The sequence below is a fragment of the Lagopus leucura genome, unplaced genomic scaffold (assembly GCF_019238085.1).
Source record: "Lagopus leucura isolate 7727_CA_CO unplaced genomic scaffold, USGS_WTPT01 Super-Scaffold_100004, whole genome shotgun sequence".
Classification (NCBI taxonomy): Eukaryota; Metazoa; Chordata; class Aves; order Galliformes; family Phasianidae; genus Lagopus; species Lagopus leucura.
Genome location: NW_024962264.1, coordinates 61756183 through 61782759, shown reverse-complemented (window position 1 = coordinate 61782759; position 26577 = coordinate 61756183). Strand labels below are relative to the sequence as shown.

General features: G+C 37.7%; 1 protein-coding gene across 1 annotated transcript in view; it reads left to right on the top strand.

Moving 5' to 3' along the window:
- The window catches only part of FAM193A (family with sequence similarity 193 member A), a 71302-nt gene that overhangs the window by 39377 nt on the left and 5348 nt on the right, over positions 1–26577 (top strand). The window contains exons 8-20 of the mRNA XM_042871233.1: positions 2839–2983; positions 7226–7303; positions 8806–8918; positions 9068–9310; positions 11207–11360; positions 11458–11637; positions 16070–16321; positions 18667–18865; positions 20150–20422; positions 20745–21027; positions 22211–22397; positions 23239–23469; positions 25140–25983. Of these exons, the coding sequence (XP_042727167.1) occupies positions 2839–2983; positions 7226–7303; positions 8806–8918; positions 9068–9310; positions 11207–11360; positions 11458–11637; positions 16070–16321; positions 18667–18865; positions 20150–20422; positions 20745–21027; positions 22211–22397; positions 23239–23469; positions 25140–25983 (3182 nt within the window). The remainder of the gene's footprint in view (positions 1–2838; positions 2984–7225; positions 7304–8805; positions 8919–9067; positions 9311–11206; positions 11361–11457; positions 11638–16069; positions 16322–18666; positions 18866–20149; positions 20423–20744; positions 21028–22210; positions 22398–23238; positions 23470–25139; positions 25984–26577) is intronic.

Below are 26577 nucleotides of genomic sequence, written 5' to 3'. Positions count from 1 at the left end.
TTGGTTGGGATAGATCTTTTCACCTATCACAGAAATATTCCTAAGCTCAGACGTCAATAGTTCTGGAAACTCTATTTGATGTGATACAATTACAATAAATACTTGCATTTTAATTGTTCCTGTAGCTGTCATGAAGAGATTGCTCTGTCTGAAATGTTCAGAAATTTGAGACTCATTTGAATAAATCTCTTATTGAATTATTGCCTTAAGCACATACTTCAATTTAACTGCAAAGCACTGGAAAACTCTTTAGAAGAGTTTGCAGGAGTGTTATGTAGTCTGCTTTTTCTACAAAAAGGCATTTTGGACTTCATGTATTTTCTCAACAGAAACCTATCCCTCTTATAAATTCTAGGAGTAATCACCTGTTTTCTTTCAAACTTATTGAAGTACAGGTGGTCTTATTCCTTGTTTAGGATACAAAATGGACTTTTTTGCCACAGTCCAGATTCTTGATTAGACCCTTTCATTTCTCCCCACCCCACGCAAAATAACAAATGGCAATAAAGTTGTCTGGTAGGGGTATTCTTCTGGTTGTAATCCTAATTGACATGTAACCCTTTTCAATTTTGCCTTGATGCAGTTAGAAAGTCTTTCTTTTAAGCAATAGATAAAGTGCTGCCAGAGTTCCATGACAGAAGACATCGGCTTCCTTGTTTTATTCTTCTCAAGATGTGAAATAGTGTTGTTTTGGCATCTTGGCTTTATTTAGATTTTGAGCATTCACCCCTTTCTTTCATCCCTTAGCTAAATTACTACATCATTTGTATGTCTCTGGCTTTTTCAAAAGACTTGGAATTATCACAGCACACCAACTAAAATATTTATCAAATATGTTTGACATCTGCAAGATGTTCTCTTAAGGGCACTTAAATATAGGCAGTCTTGGGGGGGAGTTGGGTTAACTAGATGATACAAGGTTAGCTGTTCCAGGGCTGGTCATCTACTCAGTGTGGACTAGCAGGATCTTAGCAAACTGCAGCATGTTCTGCTGCCTTTGGTTTCTTTAGGAGTTGTGTTGAGTTGTGCAGTCTGCAGACAGCAGTAAGAACTTCCCATATGCTTAGAAGCAATTAATCAATCAGGAGGACTTTTAGATCAGACACTATAATTCATAAGGGTTTATTTTTAGTATTTAAAGTAATCCTATCACCTATTTGTTTACACATGCCTTGGGGATTCCAATACATTTAATGACAGCGTGTAAATGTATTGATCTCTACTCAAGAGTCACAGTTAAAATTGAAAGTATTGACTCTGCTGCACTGTTAACAGAAATCTTTTAAAAAGTTTTACTTGTAACTTCAAATCCTACTTAAGTTAGACTTTATGCAGAACTGATCTTTGTAAGAATAGTACTATTCAGTGGCAGCTCTGAGAATAAATTTGACTCCTGTGAAGTAAGGATCAGAATTTTGCACAATGTTATATAAAGAAAAACCACAGGCTTTAGGAAGAGGAGTGAATTGTGATCTAAGATTAGGAATTGTCAGTGCTTGGACTGATATTCAGGAAAAATCATGAAACATTGATTCTTAAAATGGCCATATGCCTTTGAAGTAGTTTTTGCACCCTATCATAGGAAGATTTCCTGAGCTTCTAGTGTACAGAATTGTTCACATAGCCTTCTAAAGTGGTTGTGTTGCAGGTTGCAAAACCAACAATATGGAACTTGAGTTCATTGGTGAAGTGATGTTTAAGGGCCGTAAGTTAATGATCACTGAGTTGTCTGTTCAGCTTGTTTATACTTAATTGCCACCTTAAATTTAAGGGCTCATAGGCAGGGTGATAGGTTCTTGGTTTGGATTAGCATCCTGTTGTGGTTGAAATCTGTGACAAACCTCCCAGAAATGCTGGATCTTGGCTTTGATGTCAACTGTTAAGATGTTTGGGATTTGGTTTTGGCAGTGGCTTGTCAAGCCCTTTGACCAATGTACAACCTCTGTGCCTAGTTAAGTGTCAGCTGGTTTCTCCTTAATTACCCAGTAAAAGTAATGTTGAGAAGCTTTAGTCTGTACCAATTCATAGGTCATTACAGTTCAGTGTGCTTTAATCTTATACCTAAGATAATTTTGACTTCTCCTTGTTTTTGTAGTCAAGATTTAGGGAGCTTGCTTATTTACTTGAGTCATTGTGATGATGTGCTTTACAGCAAATACCATAAATAAGTAAATCAATTATGAAAGCAAAGTATTTGAAAAGAAATGAAGTCTTTTTCCTGTTCCTGGGACCCCTTTTGGGGGCAGCCATCAGTGAATGGCATAAATGCATTTTGAAGTTGATGTTGCATCTCAAGTGTTAGTAGATTACTGCATACAACCAAGTTATTTCTCTTGCATCATTTCACAGTGTTTTCCCCAACTGGACCTGCAGTTTGTCTAGTAATGTTTTTAGCATTGATCGTGAGAGTTCAGATTAATGAGCTTCTGGCTTTATTTTTACAATCTAACTATTCAGTAAACAGTCAACAGGTATATTTAGCCTGTAGGATTTGAAAGGATAAATATATCAAGCATCGAAATTTTGAGAGTAAGTATTGCTCAGAAGGGTTGACATCTGGTTACCCATGGGAAGGAGGCTCCAGAAAGGTTGCACTTCCCACATTCTTTCTATTATTGCTTATAGAACACTGGAACAATTGTTGGGTATTTTTTGAAAAATGACTAAAAGTATTCATTTTGAGATGCAGGCAGCTACGTGGGCCTAGGTGTATCAATAACTGCACTTCAACACTTTCTGGACTGGTAGAAGAACTATGTGTGATTGTTTTTATTGGTTTATTTTTTTTTTCTTCCAGTCAAATATCTCATGTGTAACAAGTGCTGCTTGATCTTGTAGGCTTGGAACAACACACGATTCCTGTAGTGAAGATATGTATAGTACCTTGCTACAAAGGTATCATCAGCTGGAACAGGAAATGGGGCAAGTTGCTGAAGCATGGCTTGAATGCCAGAAAAGAATAGATGATTATGTTGATGAACAGGTAAGAACTGTGTAAACAGTTTCATGACTAATTATGTTGGGAGTGGCCCATGGAAGGCTGTGCCTCTGGTGATGAGTTTCTTTGGTATTGCTTTCCAGAGCTTTGAAGCTGCAAAATGTAACCTTTTTAGTGATGTCGGTCTTTCAAAATAGAGAAGAACTCTAATATGCCAAAATGGAACAGTAATTTTACAAAAATACCATCATGTTGTTGTAGCAAGTTGTTATGCTGTGGCTTGGAGATATTTTTGAGTGGCTTTCGTCTATAAAACACTTGTAGTGCATGCATATGAAACTTTCTTCCCTAGTTGTTACTAGGGGGAGAAAAATCCCTGAATACTAGGCTTCAAAAATAATTCCATTGAGTGAAATTAATAAGAAGAGATGGCTTTAAAATGACTTGTATTTGTACATGTTTTGTAGCGTGACAGTGACCTTTGTACAGCTTTCAAAAGCAGAGCTTGTAAGTCTCACTACAGAAGTATTTGAGACATCTGTGGTCACCTGCTTTTTAATTGTGAGTTTTCACAGCTTACTGTGTGTCTATGCTGTTTTACAGAGCATGGTGTTAGTGTTCTGATTCGTATATTATCAAGAGCTTGCTTTTAGAAAAGTTTGCTGTTTATTTGGAAAGTGTTTACGTTTTCCTAAAGTTACTTGCTTTTTGTCCCTAGTTCAAACAACTGGAGTAACTGAAGGTAGAGTTTTATAGATCTACTTGTATTTTAAAGTTTTATGAGCATTACAAGTACGGAGATCTAATGTAAGTCTTACTAATGCTACGCTACTCTTATGAGTAGTAAGATGCCTTCAAGTGTTATAGTAACACTGTAAAATGTCCTTCAGTGGCTCTTCTGTGTGATAAAGATTTAAGTAAATTTCTAGTAATTTCAGAGCCTTCAAGACGGAGATGATGCATAACTAACTTTATTTTTGGAGATTGTTCTATATTTAGGGTCTGCATCACTGAGCTATCAATTACCAAGTTTTCTCTTGGTCAGGCTGCTTTTGTGCACCTAAATAATAGATGGCAGCTCAGTGAAATTTCTTATGTTGTGTAACTACAATTCATTTTCCCTATGATATCAGGGTGCTGTGGCTGTCATTGCTGCCACAGTAAGAAAGGGATCCCAATTCAGTTCTCATCATGTTGGAACTTAAATATGAATACATTCTATAAAAATTGGTAATTTGCACATAGACAATTTTCACTGTCTCTCATTAAAACCCATGTTGATGTTATCTGTGGATGGTTATTATACTTTCTTAATCAAAAATGTGCAATTCAGTATGACCATCTTACCTGCATTTGCAGGGATATTTTTGTCAAGTAGAAATTGGAGAGCCCAGCTACTATGGAAACTGTTGATCTTAACTGTGAATGCATGTTCATTTCTTGCTTCTTGGCTCAATAAAACAGTTAAGTTCTATTGCTGGTGTATCAAAGGTTAGAACACGCAGATCAGCACAGATAAATGAGCCTTCTTTGTCTTTGGAACTATACCTCAATGTTCAGACAAGGAATCAATGGAGATAATACAGATCTCTCCTATGGTGTTTTGATGCTTGTTCTATATGAATAATGCAGTTTTTTAAAAGACTGTAAGACAGCTGTATCACACACAGGCTTGTAGTACTAATGCACTCCTCTTTCATGAGTGTACATTGTAATAAAATTCAAGCAGATCATTTGTTTGTGTCAGCACCTTTATTTGTGACTAGCTCAGGTCTGAGGAAGATGTTGAAAGTATCTGAAATACAAGAGTTTAAATAAATGTAGTCTGTGCCTCCAGGTCCTAGTATTTTCCTTACCAAGTTTAGATTGTATTTAACTTGAGAAGTCTGAAATATATTTGGATCATTACCATAGGTAATGGCTAGATAATCATATGTACTTTGTGGGCATTTCCATTTTGAATACTGCTGGCTCCCACAGAACGAAGGAGTACAGAGCTGCCTTTGCACAGCGCCTTGAGAGCACAGAGTTTCTTGTTCAGCTCTCTGTTGAGGTTGTTAAGAGTCCTGGTGAGCAGAGTAGAAAATAATTTTGGTATTTTACAGGCATATTTGTTGATGTTATTTTGTTATCTTTATACTACCTACGTAAATCAAACAGGGTAGGAAATTGATCACTTTGACAGATGGAATTTAGGATGCTCAAAGGTACTGTCTGCATGTGATAGATTTTAAGGTATCACAGGATATTCGATGCTTCCAAACATGTGCAAGCATCAGAGTTTCTTGTAGGAGATCTATTGTTATATGTCAGTTCTGACCATACTTGGTTTTGTTTTATGATTAAATCTGTTTCAGAGGGAAGAAGTACTTATTCACCTGCCTGTCTCACTTAAGCGTGTCTAATTGATCTCAAATGCTTGTTAGCCTTTGAATAAACAGGGCAGAAGGAAGAAGCGTGGCGGGGGACATTTTTCCCCCATTGGGCAGCATTGCTAGTGTATTTGTTGCAGACGTGCAAGATTGAAATGTAAATTTTTCTTTTTGATACATCTGAATTTGTATCTCCCATGTCCCAAAAGATTTCTTGGGCATGAATCATGTGGTTTGTGTTGAAGGTGCTTTTGTTCTACTGAAATAACAAATATTCATGGGTGGGAAAAAAAAAAGATGGTACAAGTGATAGCCTGTTGTTCATGGAATTAATAAGATACTTGCAGACAGGGCTATAGGAAAGACTGCTAAGCTGGAAGTAGGAAAACATTAATTCCAGCTCCTTCCTCCATTAATAGTTAAGAGTACCAAGAGTTAAACCATACTATTTTCCTTGTCAGTTTCTTGGCAGGCTTGATTGAGTAGGCAGCTCCCAGTTAATGCATTGGCAATTTTAAACAAGTGTAGGTGCCTGTCTTTAATGGTAACATGTCTGGGCATTGAAAGCTATGGGTTCTGTTGATTCTGAATGTAGCTTTAAGGTGCTCAGATGGCGATAATGCAACCAAGATGAAATCTCTCCCTCTTCTGGTCTCAGGCTCTGCAGTAATTAGTAGTGTCTAAGAAATGGTACCAGTGCTTCAAGGATATTTCATACATGCTGTTCTGTTTTAAAAGGCACATACATGAGCACAATTAACTCTTTTTTTTTTTTTTTTGCTACTCCTGTAGCCTCACAGTACCAAGGGAAATCAAAATTCACAGTAGTAATTAGAATTGCATGCTGCTGATTGTGTTACAAATTGATTAGGTGAAACTCTGCCACTTAACGCTGTTTCATATTCCCAGTTTTAGAACTTCAGTTTCCCTGGTTAAATAATGGTAGTAGCAATAACTCCAATTAATATTCTGGCATACAACTTCAGTTCAAGTATGAGTTTTGGGAGACATTTCTGAAGAAAAAAGAAAGATTGCAGTGGCATAACCTACTGAACTCTGATTTTTTTTTTTTTTTTAACAAATCTTTATGAAAAAGTTTGGTATATTCTAGTGTTAGAATTCTCTTTATTAATAGAATAAACGGAAAAAAAAATAGATAACCTAAATAATTGATTTTATTGACCAGCGAGCCAGTGCTCTTAAAAAGGTGCAGCATACAGCAAGAGAAACTTTTGTTCTTGTGTTTTGCTCTGTTAAAGTTCATGGAAATTTTTGGGTTTTGTCAGTGAGTTTGTTCACTAAATTAAAAAAGGTTGTTTCCATACAAGAAGTTGTGGACTCTGCATTTACAGTGTGATTCGAGGCCTAGTCGTTTTAAAATATTTTTCCAGCTTTAAGTAAACCATAGGCATGAAATACATAGAGATAAAAGGAGTAGTGTTAGTCGAGGTCACTACTTCATTTTATGTTTACTCTTCTAATTTTTTACACTCATAGATTAGTTCTGCATGTGGTACATGGGTTGGCACTGTGCCTGTGTTGAGGCCTTGCCAAAACTCTTGTCACTACATTTTAATGGATTTCAGTGGATTTGAGATGTGGAAGATTTAATGCCAAGCACGAGTTATGAAAAATACTATGAAAATACTTAATTTTTTGAGAGGAAGAAGCAAATACACGCAAATCCTTAAGGAATAATAGTGGAAAAATCTGACTTGAAGTGTAAATGAATAAAAATTATTTACTTAACTGATTCAAATAGTAGGGTTAGGAAATAAAATAAGTGTCTGAGTATGCAAGTTCTTGAAAAATGATACAGGTAAGTTACATTTCACAAAACTTTGGTAGAACAACTGACTATAAGCATATGATCTCTGTGATTAAACCACTGAGTTTTCCTTTAATTCTGTTTTAGATGGCAATGAAAACAAAACAACGCATGCTAAAGGAAGACTGGGAATTTTTTAAACAGAGGCGTTTTATTGAAGAGCAGGTAGGATTTTTTTTAAACCATGTTAAGTAATACTAATACTCCATGTGTATTTTAAAAATGCAAATGTTTGAGTATAGTGTATTAAACTAGTTCTGTATGATCTGGTTGTGTGACTATGCCAGGCTTTAAACTTGATCAGCTAAAATACAAAGCAAGATCCAAGTAGAGTTACTAAAAGGTAAAAACAAGCACCGTGGTCTTAACACTGAATGTGCAGTGTTAAAATTCTTGATGCTATGGAAGGAGAATTCTCTGTGCCTCTGAGTGGGATCTAAAACGTTGAGCATAGAGCTGCCTTGATGTACGTGATAGGGAGTATTGTGTTTGAGAATGTATCAAATTCTCCTGTGTATGCAGAGCTGCGGATTGAGAGAAACAGCAGCAGGGCAAGATGATTGCATCTATTCAGACTTTGGAGCTGGGAATCCTGGAGAGGGCTCTTAAATTTGTTCTGGGGGTAAAGCTTGAGCAGAGCTACCTGCTTGATTTTAAGCTGTAGCCAGGGAGGGGCCAGCTGTACTTCTCTGTATCTGCTGTTTAAGACGCACTCTATTCTCTAGCCTGAAATTGTTCAAGCGTGTATTATCCTTTCCATAACAGTATACAGTGATTAGGCTAAAGCCAAGATTGGATCTGTGTTCATGTACCACTGTATGGAAAGAAATGCTAGTCATGAGTTAGAGCATATGATTGTACGTTTTAGTAAACTTAAGCTTAAATTGCTCAAAAAGGTCATCAGTACTTTTGTCTATATGGAACATAAGCATTTGTTAGCTGCAACTTCAGAGCATCAGTTGAACAGGGCTCCTCAGAGGACTTGAGGAAAAATGCTCTTTTTACTTGATCCTAATTGGGCTTAAGTGAGCTGTAAGCAAATGGCTGCTTGGGTAAGGGTCAGGTCTGAAGCTTAGGCACATCCTTGTTTAACCTAAGGTTTGTAGGTATCTAATGAAATTAAGTGCTTTCAGGATTAGGCCGCTGCCAGTTGGGGGTTATTTGGATTTTCTTTTTTTCACTAGAGTGGTGAAATCTTATTTTGGGCAGCTAATTCTTTGCTTTAGTTTATCCAGTTGTGGCTGCACAATTAGTCCTAATATTTTTTTCTTTGCAAGATAAGGATGAGTTTGCATTCTTTCTTCATTTGTCATCTGTGTCCTTTGTCCATACCATGAAACAAGATGAGAACTGCTCAAGTTCAGTATTTGTCAGCAGAAATACCATGCAGGATGCAGTTACAAATGGCTAAAGGAGGTGGACATGACGACTTTACTTTTTCATAGAAGAAACACAGTTTCTTTTGAAGTTTGAGTGCCAAAAATGTGTTGTTTGTAAATTGGAATCTTTTAACTTGTGGTTAAAACACTGCTTTGATAAAACTTTCTTTTAAAATATCTTGCCCAAAGAACCCTTTTTTATTATGCCACTTGTTAATCAGATGTGCTACTGAATTGTTAATGGAAAGACTTGCACTACTAAAACAATGCCTTTATAATTTACTTCAGCTTAATAACAAGAAAGCACTAGCTGGGGAGAACAACTTCACAGATACAATGAGGCACATGCTGTCATCACGTTTGAGCATGCCTGACTGTCCCAACTGTAATTATAGAAGAAGGTGAGCAGATGTTTTTAACTTGAAATCGTAATAAATGATTCATTTCTCGTGTTAGAGGAAAAAAGGAAACATTATTGCAAGAAAGAGTCTGGTTACTTCAAATGAATGCTTGAAGGTCATAAAAGTGTGTAATCTTAATTCTTGAACAGATGTACTTGTGATGACTGCAGCCTTTCACACATTTTGACGTGTGGCATCATGGATTCTCCTATAACGGATGATATCCACATTAACCAGTTACCACTGCAAATTGATTCAGCTCCGGATTATCTATCTGAGATCCGCCCACCTAGTATGTCTTCAGCAAGTTCAGGATCGGGTTCCAGCTCACCTATAACAATTCAGCAACATCCGAGGCTGATCCTCGCAGACAATGGTTCTGCACCAACTTTGTAAGTTCTCAGTTTTAACAATTTGGAATACTGAATTGAACTTCAGAAGGCAAGTTATGCAGGCTGACCACCGTTAGATAATTCTGTTTAAAATCAGAAAATTATAAGAAAATAAGTTAATCCTGATACTGAATTCAGAAGTCCCCCAAGTCCAGTTCTATCTATTGTGAAACAAAAATCCTGATTTTTTTTTTTTAATTTTCCAAGATTTGGACTTAACAGCACTGCTAGATGTATGCATCATATGTACTTTTCTGCTTTGAGATTACAAGCATGCTTTAAGGCATCAGTTTAAAATAGCACATTTTCTTAATTTGAACAAGGTAAATGGTGATATTTTTTCTTTGAGTAATGGTTGCTGCTTATGATATATTTTTTCTTTAGTTCCTAAAAAGCTTTCATTAGGCTTACAGAAGGCATGTTAACTGGAGAATTGCATCAAGAGTTCTCCCTGTCAGAAGTGTTTGCCACCCTTTCTTATTTTGTTGAGATCACAGTGAGATTCGAGGCTTTAGTCTAATGGCAGACTTCTGCCTCCACCATAATTCTGGCAGTATAAAACTGGTTGATTGACTTCTGTATGCAGTTTGGGCGGAACTAGCCATCAGTCTCTAATCAGGTGAAATTCCAGAAGAATGTTTTAAAGAAAGAGGAGGAAAAAAAAGTCTTCAGTACTTGTAGGAATGCTACTGAAGTACATGATGATTGTACAGTCAAGGAATTGTCATTAGAACTGTGTTAATGTGGTGTGATGAATGATGGGAGCACAGATGAAGGGGATGCTTCTGATGAAATGACTTTACTAAGTTCAGTTTCCTGTTGCATCCACTGTAATGTATGGTTTACACTTCCATAACAGGACTAGAGTTTCTGTATCAATTTGGGACATGTTTGAAAACAGGTTATGTGGCAATACAGTTTGCTGCATGTTTGCTATTTCTGTGAACTTTCATGAGCTTTGATGCTGAAATTGAAACAAAGAATGCAGAGTTCAGAAAATAAACAAGTTGTATCCAAGTATATACTGTGTAAGTAGTCTATTTCATTATTTTTTTTTTTAAAGGGAAATATCACTGCTTCTTGAGGGAGAGGCATTTCTTGTACTGGACCTAACCCTGCTTGTTTTATGTTCTTGTTGCACATTTGAAGCATGACTTATGGTGCCATCACTTAAATTTTGGTGAAGTGTCTCATAGAATGTTAAAAGATAACGGTGCTCAGTGTGAGAGCTGTTTTTTAAGAGCTTTGGATTGCTGTAAAAACATGAATTAAAGAATCTTTGCAACATTTCCCTAGAATGGGTACTAAAACATGCATGTTCTAGCTGACTGTAAAAGGGGAAACAGGACTTCTGTTAAGACTGAAAGCAGGTTATCAGGAAAGCACTTAGGTGAAGGGTCATTTAGGAACTAATGGCAGTTGAGAAATTCAAGATTTACTTTGACATGTTCAATGTTGATTACTTAAAGTTACTTGTTTGACATATTGTGTATGTATTATATTGTTTTGTCACTTCACGCTTTCTTTAAGCAAAATCATTGGCATTTTTTCATCAAATTAAAGGTCATCTGTATCCTGTCATCACAAAGACAGTAGATTTCTTGGTCACAAGACATTGATGGAATAATGTCTTACACAGAAATAGCAGAGAATCTAACTTTCTGTTCTGGCATGAAGCCACTGTATCTAGTAGGAGTGTACAGAGATTGCTTGATTTTATTTATTTATTTATTTTTTAATTTGAAAAGTAAGGTCAGTTAACTCAAAAGAGAAGAGTTGAATTCCTAATTGGGATTTTAATACAAGTGATGTTCTCAACTTTATTTTTGGTGACTACTTTCACAATAACTGAGGTTACTAAGCACTGGGATTTATCTAAGCCTCTTTTCCTCTCAGTGGTAGTGATGATGAAGATGTTGCACCATTATCAGCAAAGTTTGCTGATATCTACCCACTGAATAATTACGATGATGCAGAAGTGGTAGCCAACATGAATGGAATTCACAGTGAGCTAAATGGCGGAGATGAAAACATGGCATTGAAAGATGAGGTACAACACTTAGATTGTCTTTTTTCTGGCATTTGGATCTTACTGCTGAAGAAAAGCTTGTCCTTCACTCCCGTGTTAATGAGTTAATGTTACACAGTCTCCTCAGGTGAGCAGTACTAGCAGCAGCTCCTCGGAAGCAGATGATGAAGAAGCGGATGGAGAAAGTAGTGGTGAGCCACCAGGGACTCAAAAGGAGGAAATGTCTCTAGGAAAAAGGGCATTAAGGAAAGATGAAGCGAAAATGGATAGTCCACCACCTTCTTACCCTAGTCAACAGGTATTGTAACCTATGAAGAAAAAAATACAACCTTTTAGTAACATCAGAAATTTGACTGCTTGAGTGATAATACATTTATATCTTCAGTATGAATTATATCTTTAACTTGAATATATTGAGTTATCGGTAGGTAGCTGTGATATCTAAAATATGTTTCAGTTGATTGTCTGTTGTCCTAGGTAATATCCTTCTTTTTTCACAACTTGAAACGCATTAATTATATTAAAGATGTTTTCAGTAGAAGTGATTTCTATCTTGTGCTTATATGAATGAAAAACAGATGCTAAGAAATGTATCTTGGTGGTTTCAGCTCAGTCTTTGTTAAATGTTGGTGTTATGTGAAACTGCTGTTGGGGGGATTACAATGAGAGCATGTTGTTAATGGGCGCTTTTTAATGTCGCATCTGAGGACTAATTTGCCTTGCTGAAATGCTGGCTAGTAGCCTGTTGTATGGATAATGTGTGGGTTTTTTTATTATTGTGTGTTTTTTTGGGTATTTGCATGTTTTCTTTTTTTGTTTTCTTGCTTTTGTTCAAGGTTGTTGCACTCTCTTCTGTAAGTTCACTAAAACACACAGGAAGATTTACCCAGAGTATCTGCTCAGCAGGTAGTGGGGTCTGGTTTAACAGCTAAACAAATAGTTCTATGACCATCAAAATAATTCATCTGATGGACTTGTCTTTATGTTTCTTTCAATCTGAGTTATCCTACAGTTCTAACATGAGTTTACTACTTTGAGAGAGGAAATGTTACTCTAAAAATCGCTCTTATTGTACAAAGGATTCTACACCAATGGGAAGTCTTTGAGGTGTTTGATCCTCCCCCTCTACTTTGCCCTGGTGAGGCCACATCTGAAATGCAGTATCCAGTTCTTGTCTCCCCAATGCAAAAAAGACAGGGATCTCCTAGGAGTCCAGCAGAGGGCCACAAAGGTGATTTAAGAGCCTGGAGCATGTTCCATATGAGAAAAGACTGAGTAACTGGGTCTGTTCAGCCTGGGGAAAAGAAGACTGAGGAAGTATCTGAAAATGTTTAAAAACATCTAAAAGGAAGTGGGAGACAAATGGATGAGGCCAAGCTCTTCTTGGTGGTGTGATAGGACAAGGAGCGGTGACCTAAAACTTGAACAGAGGAAATTTCATACAAATATGTGGGAGAACTTCCTTTATGGCATGGTGACAGAGCACTGGAACAGATTGCCCAGAGAGGTTCTGGAGTCTCCTCCTGCAAGAACTTTCAAGACCTGGCTGGACACCAGGGTAGGTTGTAGGGTACCAGCTTTAGCAGGGGGGTTGGACTTCATGAACTCTTTGGAGATCTCTTCCAACCCCAGCAATTCTGTGATTAGTTGATAGTCAGGTGGGAGCTGCTGTTAGGTGTCCCCTGTGGTTAGCATGTCTGTAAGGCCTTTTGGTGGAAGGATTTTCTAGTGTCTTTTGAGTATTAAGCTGCAACTTCTCTCAACAAGCTTGTTGAGAAATATTTTTTCTATGTATGACTTACTGATGCAGTAATTAAACGTGCTGAGACATCTAGCTTGTCAAGCTAACTGGAAACGGGTGAACAGATTTCACATTTGTTGCAGAAAATCAAATGATGATGAAATTATATAAGTCTGCTTCCATTTCACCCTACAGTTTAGGTTACTTCCCTAAGATGTTATTTAACCCTTTTTTTCTGTTTGCTTTGGGGGGGGGGGGGAAATTCTGAAGAACTCCTAATGACTTTTTTTTGCCTGATAATTTTTTTTTTATCAAAGCTGAGTATTTACTTTGTAATGCTGTGTTCATGTGATTCATTTCACTGATGTGTTGGAGATCATTTTGTACCATCTATTGAAATTTCTAATTTCCTGCCTTCATTAGGCAGAATATCAGCACTGAAAAGAGGTGATCATTTCCCTCTACTCAGTGTTGGTGAGGCTACACCTGGAGTGTTGTATCTAGTTCTGGGCCTCCCATGTAAGAGAGACCTGGGTACTGTGGAAGGAGTGCAATACAGGGCTGCCAGAGATGATGGAGGGCCTAGGGAACCTCTTCTTTGAAGAGATGCTCAGAGCTGGGACTCTTCAGCCTCAGGACGAATAGGTCCATGGGGATCTCTTTGCTGTTTCCATCACATTGAAAAATCATGGCTGTCAGTTGAAGTTTCCAGTGACTGGAAAAGAGGGAATATCATTCCTGCTTTTAAGTGAGAAAGGAAGACCTGGTGAACTAGAGGCACAGAAAGATCATGCAGCAAATCTTCCTGGAAGGCACATTAAGGCATGTAGGAGATGAAGAGATGATCTGAGACACTCAGCACTATTTCACCAAGGGCTGATCATGCCTGAGCATTCCGGTGATCTTGTGCATTGGTGGGTTTGTGCACTAGCTTGGAGAAGAATTCATTGACAGCAGCCCTTTGGAGGAGGACCTGGGGATTCTGATGGATGAGAGGCTTGAAGGGAGGGTGCAAAAAGGATGGAGTCAGACTGCTTAGTAGTGACCAGTACCAGGTCAGGAGGCACTGGGCACAAATGAGAGCACAGAAGATTCCATCTGAACTCCACAAAGTACTTCTCTGCTGTGAGCATGATGTAACACTGGCACAGGGCTGTCCAGAGAGCCTGAGGGGTTTCCTCCTCGAGCATCTGTGAAAGCAGCCTAGATGTGGGTCTGTGCATCCTGCTCAGGGTGGTCTTGCTGGGGCAGGGCTTGGCCCAGAAGGCTCAGAGGTCTCTGCCAAGAAACCTCAACCATTCTGTGATTCTGTCATTAATTGATTCCATCAACTTCTTAATTCCACTTTAAATTCCTTTTTCATACCAAGTACCCAAAGGCTGGTCAGAATCAGATTTTGAATCTTCACGTTGCTTTTTTTGTTTATTTTTCCTCTTTTTAATTTGTTATTAGATTATTACTTGTTGCTTGTGATAATACTTGTTTCAGGAAAAAGTTGTATTTGCTCTTAATAGATCTAATTCATTCATTTGTTGTATATGGTTTAAGAAATCTTCATGTTTCGAAAAAAACCTTTGTCAAAGGCTGTAATATTTCTAAGTTAAGATGAAGTGTTATGTGTTTCTGAGAGGAAAGCATGCATGTTGCAGAGAAATGCTACCTGTCAATTCTTTTCTAGAAAGCTAAGCTAAGAAGCTATTGTTGCTTCTTGGAAAAGATGTGTAAAGCCTCATTATTGGGGAGAAGTAACAGTTTGGGAGCGTTCCTGTATTCCTTCTGGTAAAACTGTCTTTCAGTAAAATGTCAGTTGACAGTCGTAGTAAAAAGTACTAAGCTGAGAGAAGAAAATGGACACAGCTCTTTCCTGAGTGTCTTTTCTTTCAGAGTACCTGAGTCCTTTAAAGACTAGAGTCTGAAGATGATCAGTAAAAGATTCCAGGAAGGCATGCATTTATTTGTAAGGCAGCTGCATAGTAAGTGAATTTGGAAGGGACCTCTGCAGTGGTCCAGTCCTACCATCCTACTCAAAGCAAATTCTTCAGGAGGAGCCTCAGCTCTGCTCTGTGTCCAGTTGGATTTTGAATATCACAAAGGATTGTAGGCTTCAAAACTGCTGTGGATAACATGCTTCAGTGTTCAGCCACCTTCACAATAGAATAAGTACATAAACACTTGGAGTGGAATTTCCTGTATTTCAATCCATGCCTGTTTTTTCTCATCCTTTCATGGGATACAACCGAGAAGATCCTGGCTCTCTTATCTTTGCTTACCTCCTCTCCCTGAGTCAGGTATTCATGCACGTGGGTAAGATCCTCCTGAGTCTTCTCCTTGGAGGCCGAACAATCCTAGCCCTCTTAGTCTTCCCTAGATGTGTGCTCTAAATCCTGAATCATCTCTGTGACCCTTTGCTCCAGTGTGTCCTCATTTATTGTACTGAGGACCCGTCAGTCCAGGTTTATCTCACAATCACTGAGCAAAGGGAAAAAATCCCTTCCCTTGACTTACTGGCCATGCTCTCCCTAACTCTTAGGGCTTTTTCCAACTTTGTCAGCTAATCAGCCCTTACCACTGCTGTTGTGTGTACTGTTTTTCCATATACTTGGGAAATTGTGAAATATAAACATCCAATTCCATTTTTATAGCGGAATTAATCTAGCAACTATCTAATGTTATCAAGGTTTCCTCTTCCTGCCTGTCCTTGATAATTCGATACAAATTATCTTACTGTCACTGATAGTAGGTATTCAAAATCTGGTATCAAACTATGTTGATCTTGAGAGCATTCCATGCTTATCTAAGATGAAGATCCTCCATTAGTACTTATTAATTAATGTTTTTTCATGATGAAGGAATTTTCCGGATGCTCTGGGTTTATTAATAGATGTATTCAAAAGTAAATTGTATCTATGATTATTAAGAAAAAAGGATGTATAGAATTATCTGATTGTATTGTCAAGTACATTGATTGTATTTTGTTGTGCATTTACAGGCTGACCAAGGTCCAAATGCTTGTGAATGTCATGTTTGCAAACAAGAAGCTTCTGGTCTAACAGCCTCTGCACTTGCAACTGGACGCCTGCCTGCTGGCCATCAGTTTATGAATCCTGAAAAGCCTGCACATCCTGCACTTCATCTTTATCCTCATATCCATGGACATATACCATTGCATACAATTCCCCACCTTCCTCGTCCACTTATCCATCCCACCTTGTATACAGCTTCCCCCTTTACACACAATAAGGTAAGCCTGTCAAGGTAGATGTGTCCCGATCCTAGGAAATTACTGTATGCTGGCATAAATTAGCAGGTGACTGAGTATCAGTAAAACTGTAAACATTGCTTTTTAAATCGTTGTCTGTTTGGATTCTGATTCCCTGTTAGAGGGAATAGTGAAGTGTAAGGAATGGGGCATAGTCAGAACTGGAGAAAGGCTCGCACGGCAAAACTAAGAGTAGTTTGCAACAGGAAGACTGATAATTTCCTTGCTTTCATTAGAAAGAATTTAGAGTCAAATGGGTCTGGAATGGTGGGAAGAGTAATGAGACTTTCATCAGTATAATAGGACTAATTAAATCTTCATTTAATATATAGGAGGTCAAAATTTAATATTCCATTTTGGCGATAATGTTCTGAGATTTTTAGTTCAAAATGCTAGCACTTTTTTATTTTTAGACAGTTAGGCATAGGAGTCTTTTAAATGATTTTTGTGCTTTGAGAGAACTTGGTTTTTTGCAGGTTCTGCAAAATTCTTTTGACTCAGCATGTAATTAATGAAAAAGCAAGTGGTACAGAGCATGGATTAAGGCCTGGTGTCTCCTTTTGGAAGCATGAATCAAAAATTAGGAATTGACATTGATGTGGTGCCATTTCACATATTTCATTCAGTCGAACTATGAGCCCTGCTTAAAGGGGCAAAGACTGGTTACTATGATGCATTCCTCTCACCTTCCTTTTTTTGATCCAGAGATCTTGTGGTTGCAAGGAGAGAAGATTAGCTCACTGTGATGATCATTGAGTAATTTTTAGCATCGCTATTAACATCAGCTTTGTTTGTCCTATCTTACTGTTACCTCTTCCTTCTCTGTTGTGTTGTGTTGACATTTCTTAACAGCCTACAGCCTTTCTTCTGACATCCCAAGTTGTTGCACCATCTTCTGCCATCCTTCTTGCACTCTTCCCCATCCCTTTGTAGCAGTCTACTCAAGCTGCCATCCATGTGATACCCTTATCTCTGCTGTCATTCTTTTCAAGAGATCTTTGCATGGTGGAACATCTGCAGTGTATTTTTGAGGCTACACCAGCAGCCCCATGTGGAGTGGCAAGCTGCTAGCACTGAGTGGCTTTGTTGTACTGCCCTGATCTACTAGTTCTGACACAGCACCTGAACCAGCTGGGCTCCGTGTGTTTTTGTTATGTGGGAGCTAGAAAGACGTATGTGGAAGCTGAAGCTTTAGGGAGCTTTTGTATTTGAACAGCCAGATGAATTTGGCAGAGCTGGTAGTAAAGCAGCTAATAAACCCCATCAGGTCAGGACTTGGTTCATTATATCATGGATAGGCTGTTCTGTCCCTGTGATGTTTCTTTTGTACCCACATGTGCAAGTTTTCTTTTATGGAGGATGCTTGAGCTGCTTCAGCCTTCCAGATCAGTCAGATAATGAAAATGTCTGGATTAAAAAAAAACAAGAGTAACTGGGTATATGATGAGTTTTCTTCATTGTGTTTAGATGTTAGTGTCTGAAATGTTACTGAACTCAGCTGATACTTGTCTACATCTGTCTAGGTTTTTCATTGCATTAAATGTAGTGCAGAAATAGGATAGAATCACTTCCCTTTGGCTTTTTTAAATGTGGTGGTAATTGAACGTAATGCTTGCACTGCTCAAGGTCTCTGAACCCTGAGCAACAACTTGCCTTTATAAAACAGAAAAAGTATTTCTGTGGGGTTTTTTGTTGTTGTTTTTGGTTGCTTTTAAGAACAGAAGGTTGCATTCATTGCTGTGAAGTTTTAAGTCAGGAACCTGTTAATACTTCTAGATGAGAAAAGCAGACAAATAGAACCAAGTTGAAAATGATGCTTTCAGATAAGTGTTTTGTTTTTCTACTGTGCTTGTTTCCAATCCTGAAGTGTTAGTAATCCCTTTATCACAGCTGCTTTGTGTAGTAATGGTTGTCATGTCACGGAGGATTGCTTTTAGCATCTTGGGCTTTGGAAGGTAATAATAATTCCTATTAAGTTGTACATTGACATAAGTACTTTTTTAGATGAAAAATGAGGATCCACCAATATATATTAACCCAGACTTTTTTGGAGGATGCTTTGTTTTGTATTCATCTGTTATCAAAACCTGAAGGAAAAGTTTATGATCATAAAACACACACTTGTACATAAAATCTGTGTTACACATTATCTGCTTTTAAAAATCAACAGAGTGATCTTTTTATCATTCTGGGAAATAACGTTTATTACCCTTAGCTTTTTATGACGCCTTTCACAATTGAAACAATTTATGATTTGAATGTTGCTGTTGGAGTGACTGTGTAAGCAAATAGAATATCAATGAGGAAAATACTCTCTATTTTTATAGGCATTACCGCCAGCTCCAGTTCAGAATCATTCAAACAAGCATCAAGTATTCAATGCATCTCTCCAAGATCATATTTATCCAAGCTGTTTTGGGAGCACTCCAGATTGGAATAGCTCTAAATTTATAAGTCTCTGGGGATCAGAGATGATGAATGACAAGAACTGGAATCCTGCTACGTTTTTGCCTGATACAATTCCTGGTGAGGTTTTGTTATTACTTGACACTGACTAGTTAAAATCCTTCTGTCATGCAGTGGAATGTGGCACTTATTTCCAGGAATGATAGGTTTCATCATCATGTTCTTAATGAGATGGGATTCTGGCAGGGATTTGCTGCCATTTCTACTTGAGTGGGACTGAAAATTGGAAAATATATTCTTACATCTTGGAAATAGGACTCCAAAGGCAAAAGAATAACAATGTTTTTCACCTCTGCTCACTGTAGAAATATTTTCATCTTGAATGTTTAAGACTGCAAAGAAATTGGAAGTCAGGGAGAACTTAAGTTGCTTTTTATCTGCCACAAAGATCTGCTTATTTTCTATGGGACTGCAAGAGCACTGGTAATGTGGTACTGCATTCTCCTCCTTACCTTGCACAGAAATAAACCTTGTCATTCCAGAGACATACACGTACGAAGAGGTTGATTTAAGCCAGGAAGCTTTTGGAGATATTAATGGTTGAAGTTAAATAGAAGAGGTTAATAGAGAAATAAGTGTGTACGTGCCTTTCCATTCACCTCATAGCAAAGAAGTAGAAAAACTCTTGTAAAATGTAATTTGTGTGAAAAAGGAAGCCTGGTTTTATGTCTGAATATTTTTCAGAGTGGTTTGCTGTTTGCTTGTATCAAGCTACTGAAGTGATGTTAAAAAGAAAAGAAATGGAGAAACTTACAGAGAACCTCACCAGTAGTGTAGCTTGTCTTTGTGCAGACTTGGTTAGGAGTACCTTTTCTAAGGGGTGATTGGTGGCAAGCTTCTGTGGGAGGTCTGATCACAAAGGTGTTACCATAGTTAGCTGGAATCACCAGTAATTAAAGATTTCTCGTACCACGTTGATAGAAGAATGCGCTGCTACTTCATGTGTTGCAATTGTTGCATGGCTAATGTGGACTTCAGATATTGAAGTTTACATGCTTAGCATGTAATAAAGTATCCAATTTTAATTCTTCAATAAATGTATATGGGTATGTAGCATCTTTGCTACTTGTTTGCACATATATCAGGATTCTTAAAACTGTAACTTTAAGGTTATTGACTTCTGCTTTGAGACTTAGTAGCACATTTTATTGCATCTGTATTCAGGGCGAGAGGTCCTTGGGAGGGAGGGGATCACTTTGCTGAACTGATTAAGCCAACTTGAACGAGGTGTCCTTGTTGGTCTTGTAGCATCACATCTAAATTATTACATGTTTAATTCTGAGTACCATAAAGACAATTCTGTAATTCTGTGATACTTAATTATTCTGTGCACTTCAATTGAAGGGAATGATATACTAACGCCAGCACTCTCAGAAATAAGACCCGAAGCACTTCCTACCACATCTAGCAATGAAGGATCAGCAGTTACTGATGGCAAAGAAAAGAAAAATGCTGCAAAGAAGAAATGTCTGTACAATTTCCAGGATGCCTTTATGGAAGCTAACAAAGTTGTCATGGCAACCTCTTCTGCTACTTCTTCTGTCTCCTGCACAGCTACTACAGTGCAGTCAAGCAGCAACCAATTCAAAGTATCATCTAAGAGACCTTCATCAATAGGTAAGGATTTCTAAATTGCACACTTTTTAGTAACTGTCTCCAGTACACATCGAAGTTCTATGTATGTTTGCTGTAGTTTGTATTATCTTTAGTTGATGTTCTTAATACTCCTGAGTTTTAATCTCTGTATTCCTGGCTTGAAGAAATTTTTAAGGCATCTTAATATTAGGATTTGGGACTCCTAGTAGGCAGATCAGGAAGTACTACATAGTTTTTAGAGAGGCTGAGAAAGTCTACCACTTTAAGTGACTGCTTGGGTAATTAATTGGAGACTTAATTTCTTCCAGTTGTAATGTTGTTTTTTTTTCCCCTCCAAATTTAGGTGAAGTGTTCCACAATATTAATAAAGAGGACCATAGACATTCTGCACCAGTTGCACCACGAAATAGTCCTACCAGTTTAGCATCGCTTCCTTCGCTGTCTCCTGCTGCACTGTCTCCAGCTTCTACACCCCATCTTCCAAACCTTGCTGCTCCTTCTTTTCCCAAAACTGCTGCAACAGCCCCTGGGTTTGTGGATCCCCATTCAGGTCTTTGTCCTACTACGGTTGTACCTCCTACTTCCACCACAGACAGCTCTGTAAGTGCCCCACCAAGTGTCTGCAGGTGAGTCTGGCGCTTGGGTGATAGAATCAGTGAAGCATTGATTTCTGCGGAGTTGTATCTGTTGTTCCATAGCATGTGCTGTCTCACTGTTCTGCTGGGCACTGTAATGCCAGCTCTCTACAGACAAGAGAAAATAGTAGGTGCATTGCTCAGACTGACTAGCCAGGAAGTTTGAGCTAACTAGCAGTTACCTGTTGTTATATGTTATGTTTTCTCGTACTTTTCCCCTAGTTAGAATACTGAATTTGAACAGGTTTTTTTTTTTCCTCCCACTGTTTTGATCACTAATTTTTGATAAATTTCCTTTTCTGGGGGAGCTGGAAGAGTGAGCTTCTTGCTTCAGAAAGAAGATGCACATACATTTTGGCATGTGAAAGGTTATGGCGTTTTCACCTTGCTAACATATGAACAAAGAAGTAATAACACTAGATGAGATCTTCCTTTAAATTCAATACTTTACAGTTACAGCAAAATCAGATCTGTCATTCAGTCCTTCTGGAACCATGATATGTTCCATAGTTATGCTGCCCTTTGGAGGGGATAAAAAAGCAAGGTTGTTCAATAAGCAGTTACAAAGCAGTGCTTACAAAAGTGTAACTGCTTATTGAAGAGACCTGCTTTTTTTTTTTTTCCCCTCTCAAAAAATTAAGTGATAAACAGGGTCTTGTGGCACCATCTTGTTTTTAGCCGATCCTGAATTTTTTAAGTTGAGAAAAAAACATGTGTCTAGAACCAGGGGATTTTAGGAATAAGTTGTGGTATGAAGAGAGCTGTGCAATGCACAAGTGGTAAGGCAGGTGACAGTTTCAAAACCATTCAATGTTAAAGCTAAAAATTTCTGCCTCTGAAATTATTTTTCCTGGTTTAAGACAAAGAAGAACAGTTCCACAACTCACTTTGTAGGCTACTGATCTAGTGAGGCACCTGATGAGTTTTTCATAATTCACTTTACCATGCATGATTTTTTTCTTTCTGCTTAGTTTTGAGCATCTCCCTTTGAAAGCTACTGTATGAGGGCCTTAGAATTTGATACATCACTGGTGATTGACATCCCAGTTTGAGAATCATTGTTCCTGGTAGATGTACATATAGCCGTATGCTTTTTTGTTTCTTTTCTTTCAAACATTGTTTCCATTATTATCCAGATTTTTTTTTTTACCAACTTTTACTTAATTTCACACAGTGATCCTGATTGTGAGGGCCATCGCTGCGAGAACAGTAACACTTACGATCATCAGCAGTATGATGGAGAGGAGAGTCAAGATGAAGACAGCTGTTCAGAGCACAGCTCAAGTACCTCAACATCCACAAACCAGAAGGAAGGAAAATACTGTGACTGTTGTTACTGTGAGTTCTTCGGCCATGGCGGAGTAAGTTGCTGGATTTTCAATTTTATTTTGCTTTTTTATTAATGTATCATCAGTTGCATGGATCTTATTAGACTGCAGCTAAGTGGGAGTTGTGTTGGAACTCACTGAAGACATAAGTAGCAAAAGGAAGTTGAGTGTGTGGGCAGAACTTAATTTTCCTCTTTGAAATGAAAAATCGAAACAAGACCAGTTGAAGGCAAATAAAAAGTAATAAAAATGGCTAAAAGCTTTAGCAAGCAGTTGACTTGGATAATAGATCCCATGTTTGACTGTGAAACTGCAAATGGGCATTCTGCCACGTAGATATCTTCATGAGTGTGTGCACTTATCTAGAGTAGTGTGATTATTTATAATGTGGTAAGTTCAAGTAAAAATGCACTTAATAGAAGATGATTTATTAAAAAAAGTATTTGTAGCAATTCTATCTATAGAAATCTCAGTTCTTGAAGTATTCATTTTAACATGATACTAAAAAAAAACCCAACAACTATCCTTAAAGAACTCAGGCAGTGTAAGTTTAAATAATATTTTTATCAAAGGAAAACCCAAACAATACATTCTCTGTTTTTATTATTGTAAACAATCTGCCTTAGTGGAGCATTTTGATAAGTGCTGACTTAATTTAAAAGGTATTTTAAAGAAATAGTCCTCACAAGTTAGCAACAAGCCCGATACGTCTGTTGCCTGTTAAATACACCTTCAGGTATGCCTACAAACAACATGGAATTCAGTGTTCTGGTTTGAACTCATAGTTTTTTTAAGGTCTCTGCAGTTTCAAAATCTTGTGTTAGGTCAGTGAAATTTAGATTTAGTCACAAAATATTTTTCTGATGTCCTTCAGCCACCAGCTGCACCAACCAGTAGAAATTATGCTGAGATGCGAGAAAAACTTCGTTTACGTCTGACCAAAAGGAAGGAGGAACAGCCCAAGAAACCGGATCAGATCTCTGAAAGGGAAAGTGTTGTTGACCATCGAAAGGTGGAAGACTTGTTACAGTTCATAAACAGCTCTGAAACCAAACCAGTTAGCAGTTCTCGGGCAGCCAAACGAGCAAGACATAAGCAAAGAAAGGTAAGATAAGAGTGTGTTTATCCTAAATCCTCACACTTTTGAATCTGTAAGCATGTTTTGTGACCTCCCTGTGAGTATATGACCATGTGCTGACTTGATAATAGTGGCCTACTTGGTTTTTTGTGTCATTTGTGATGGTTCTGTCTGTTTGCTTAAGTGAGGCTTGCTTACCTTTGCTGATGCTCTCTTAGAAGTTACTTAGACTAGGAAGAGTTCTCACAACGTTGTTGTCATGTTCTTACTCTCTTTATGTCATCTTTATGTGGGAATTTCCCACACAGTTATTAAGTTTCAGAAATAAAAATCTGATTGTTGCACTGAATGGGCATTTTAGAAGTGCAGGAAGTTAGAAAATCAGTGTCTTTTTATTGGAATGATAGTTATGATGGATGACTGTAGGAAGGCAAAAAACATGAGATTAGTGCTTTTGAGAAAGTGGAAAAGTCAAGTTTTGATATTTGTAGCATGATTGCATTGGGCACCTTGAAAGGGGCTCACAGTGACACAAAGACCATCGTAAGTTAGAGTGAAGTGCGAAGCTGCAAAGGAGTGGGCAATAAAAAAGAAAATATATCACTTTCAAATGAAAATTAGTGAAAACATGTAAAGAAAAAAAAAAAAAAACCTTTTAAATTTAATAATGAAATTATTTTCCAAAAACAACATTTGCTGAGTTAACAGAGGAAAATGATTTTTCTAAGTTGAACAAGAGGAGAAATTGCTTTTCTTATCGCAATTTAGTTATCAATTTTAAGTGTGAAATTTAAACTGTTTAATCCAACTGAGGTTACTTGCTGAAAGTTTTTGTATTTTGATAATCATGTTATGTGACTTCACAGTAACTATTGTGTATGTGGCTTAGTTTGCTGGCACTAAGTCTGCATGCTGTAATGCTTCCATAGGTTCGAAAGACCTGGTATTCCCTTAAGAGGGTGATGGGGCTTTTTGCATGACTTCTGTAACTGTGGAAAAAGAATCCTCTGTAGATGCTTTGAAATGTGTGAGAAGAGTATATGAGTACAGTTGTTCTCGGCATATAGCTTTCGTTTTGCTTGTCATGCAAGATAAATGTTGCACAGTTTCAGGAACTTGCAGTAACAGCTGCTAAAAGTCCTTTATATCTTTGTTATATTTAGTTGTGAGCTTGCAGGTAACAAAATGTCATCATCCTTACTGTTCTTGACAGCTTTTAATGCATCTTAGAGGTGCTTGCTGTTTTGTTTTGAGTTGCTTTTAATGGTTACTTCTAATGTTAAACACTGAAACAGAGAAGCTGCTGGCAAGAGAACAGATGAGTGATGCAACCTATGACACAAGCTTCGGTTACCTCAGTAATACACAAGTAGATGAAAGAATCAAGTGGGAAATTTCATTTTCAACAAGTTCTTGTGATTGTAGAAATCTTTGGTATGAAGTTAAGCTTAGCAGTAGCAAAGAGAAGATGAACAGTTGGTACTGACAACAGTCAGGTGTGTTACAGAAATTCCAAAAGGGTTTCAATGTACTTTAAAAGGCAGCTTTTTTTCTTTTGCTGCATGCTTGTGGATCAAATAAATTGGTTATGCAAACATTCTGAGACTTAAAATGTTTGCACAGAAAACGAGTAATGATAGCTAAAACTCGTTTTCAAGATCTGTGTCACTTCCAGTAATCTAATTGTTATTTTGTAGCTTGAAGAAAAGGCTCGACTTGAAGCAGAAGCCAGGGAAAGGGAGCATCACCAGTTGCTTGAAGAGCAGAGGCGGCGAGAGGAGGAAGAAGAAGAGAGGCTGAAACAAGAACTACAGCGGCTTCAAGAACTTCAGCAGTTGAGGGCTGTAAAGAAAAAGAAGAAAGAGCGAACAAATAAGGACTGTCAAAAGGTGGACGTGCTTACTCAAAACTGTCAGGCAGCAAAGGAATCTGTCCCAAATGCACCTGAAGACATTCAGAATGGTACACTTGAGCAATCAGAAAAGATAGAAACCTCCTCTGGTTCACTGTCGAGACATGTGAATCACACAGAACAGAGGCCGCTTTCAGAGGCAGGCTGTGAACCATCCAATGCTGTGAACACTAGAGACTCAAAACTGCTTTATCAGAAAGAGGGGAGCGTAAAGCAGCATGAGCCCCTCTCTTTTCTGCTTGATATTATGCATCAACATAAAGAAGGAAACAACAAACAGAAACTAAAGCAAATAAACAAACCGTGCTCTGAACAAGTGAAAAAGCCTGTTGAATCCTCCAAAGCAGCTGAAATTCAGACTAAAACCAGAAACCAAATAGAATCCAAAGCAAAAGCAGCAGAGCTCCCAGTGCTTGCAGAACCTAAAAAAGAAGAGAAGAAATTAAACAACAACAACAAAAAACAGTTGAACCACATAAAGGAAGAGAAAGCACCCATCACAAGTGAATCCCCTTCACCGAGTGAGCAGCAGCAGAATAATAAGCTAATACTTGCAGATTCTCCTCAACCGAAAGGCAAGAACAAGAAAAACAAGAAGAAAAAAGGGGACAAAGTCAACAATTCCATTGGTAAGAAAAATGAAGTTGTTTGTTCGTTTTCTTTTTTTACTGTTACTACTGAAGTCCAGAAGCTTAAAATCTTTTTTTACTCAATCTGGTAATGTAAAACAAATCCAACAACAAAAGCCCAGAGAAATTGGTGTCAGGAAAAACTCGGGTCACTGTAACTTCAGTTTGTTTTTCAGGGTGCTCACTGGTGATGCACAATCTGAAGATAGCATTTTCCTTTTAGGATATGTGTATGTGCTTCTAGTGAAGAGATGTAGAAGGCTTTAAAGCCTGAGTAAGGTAGCATATGCCTCTGTTTTGTCAGGTTTTGTCTGCTAAGAAAGGCAGTCTCATCCATAAAGCCTGTACTTGTTAAGAAATATTCCATATATTAAAGCATGAATTTGCTGAATTCCATTCTGAACTTGCGTAAAAGCAAGGGTGTTCCTCAAATAGAGTTGAATTTCGTCTAAAATAGTTTTAATCTGTGCACAAGGAAAATTATTGGATTTTGTTGTTGAAGAATAACGATTCATTTATCAGTGGTAATAATTATTTTCATTTACTATTTACATTAACAGGTGTAGTAAACTGATTTACTATTTTTTTCACTTG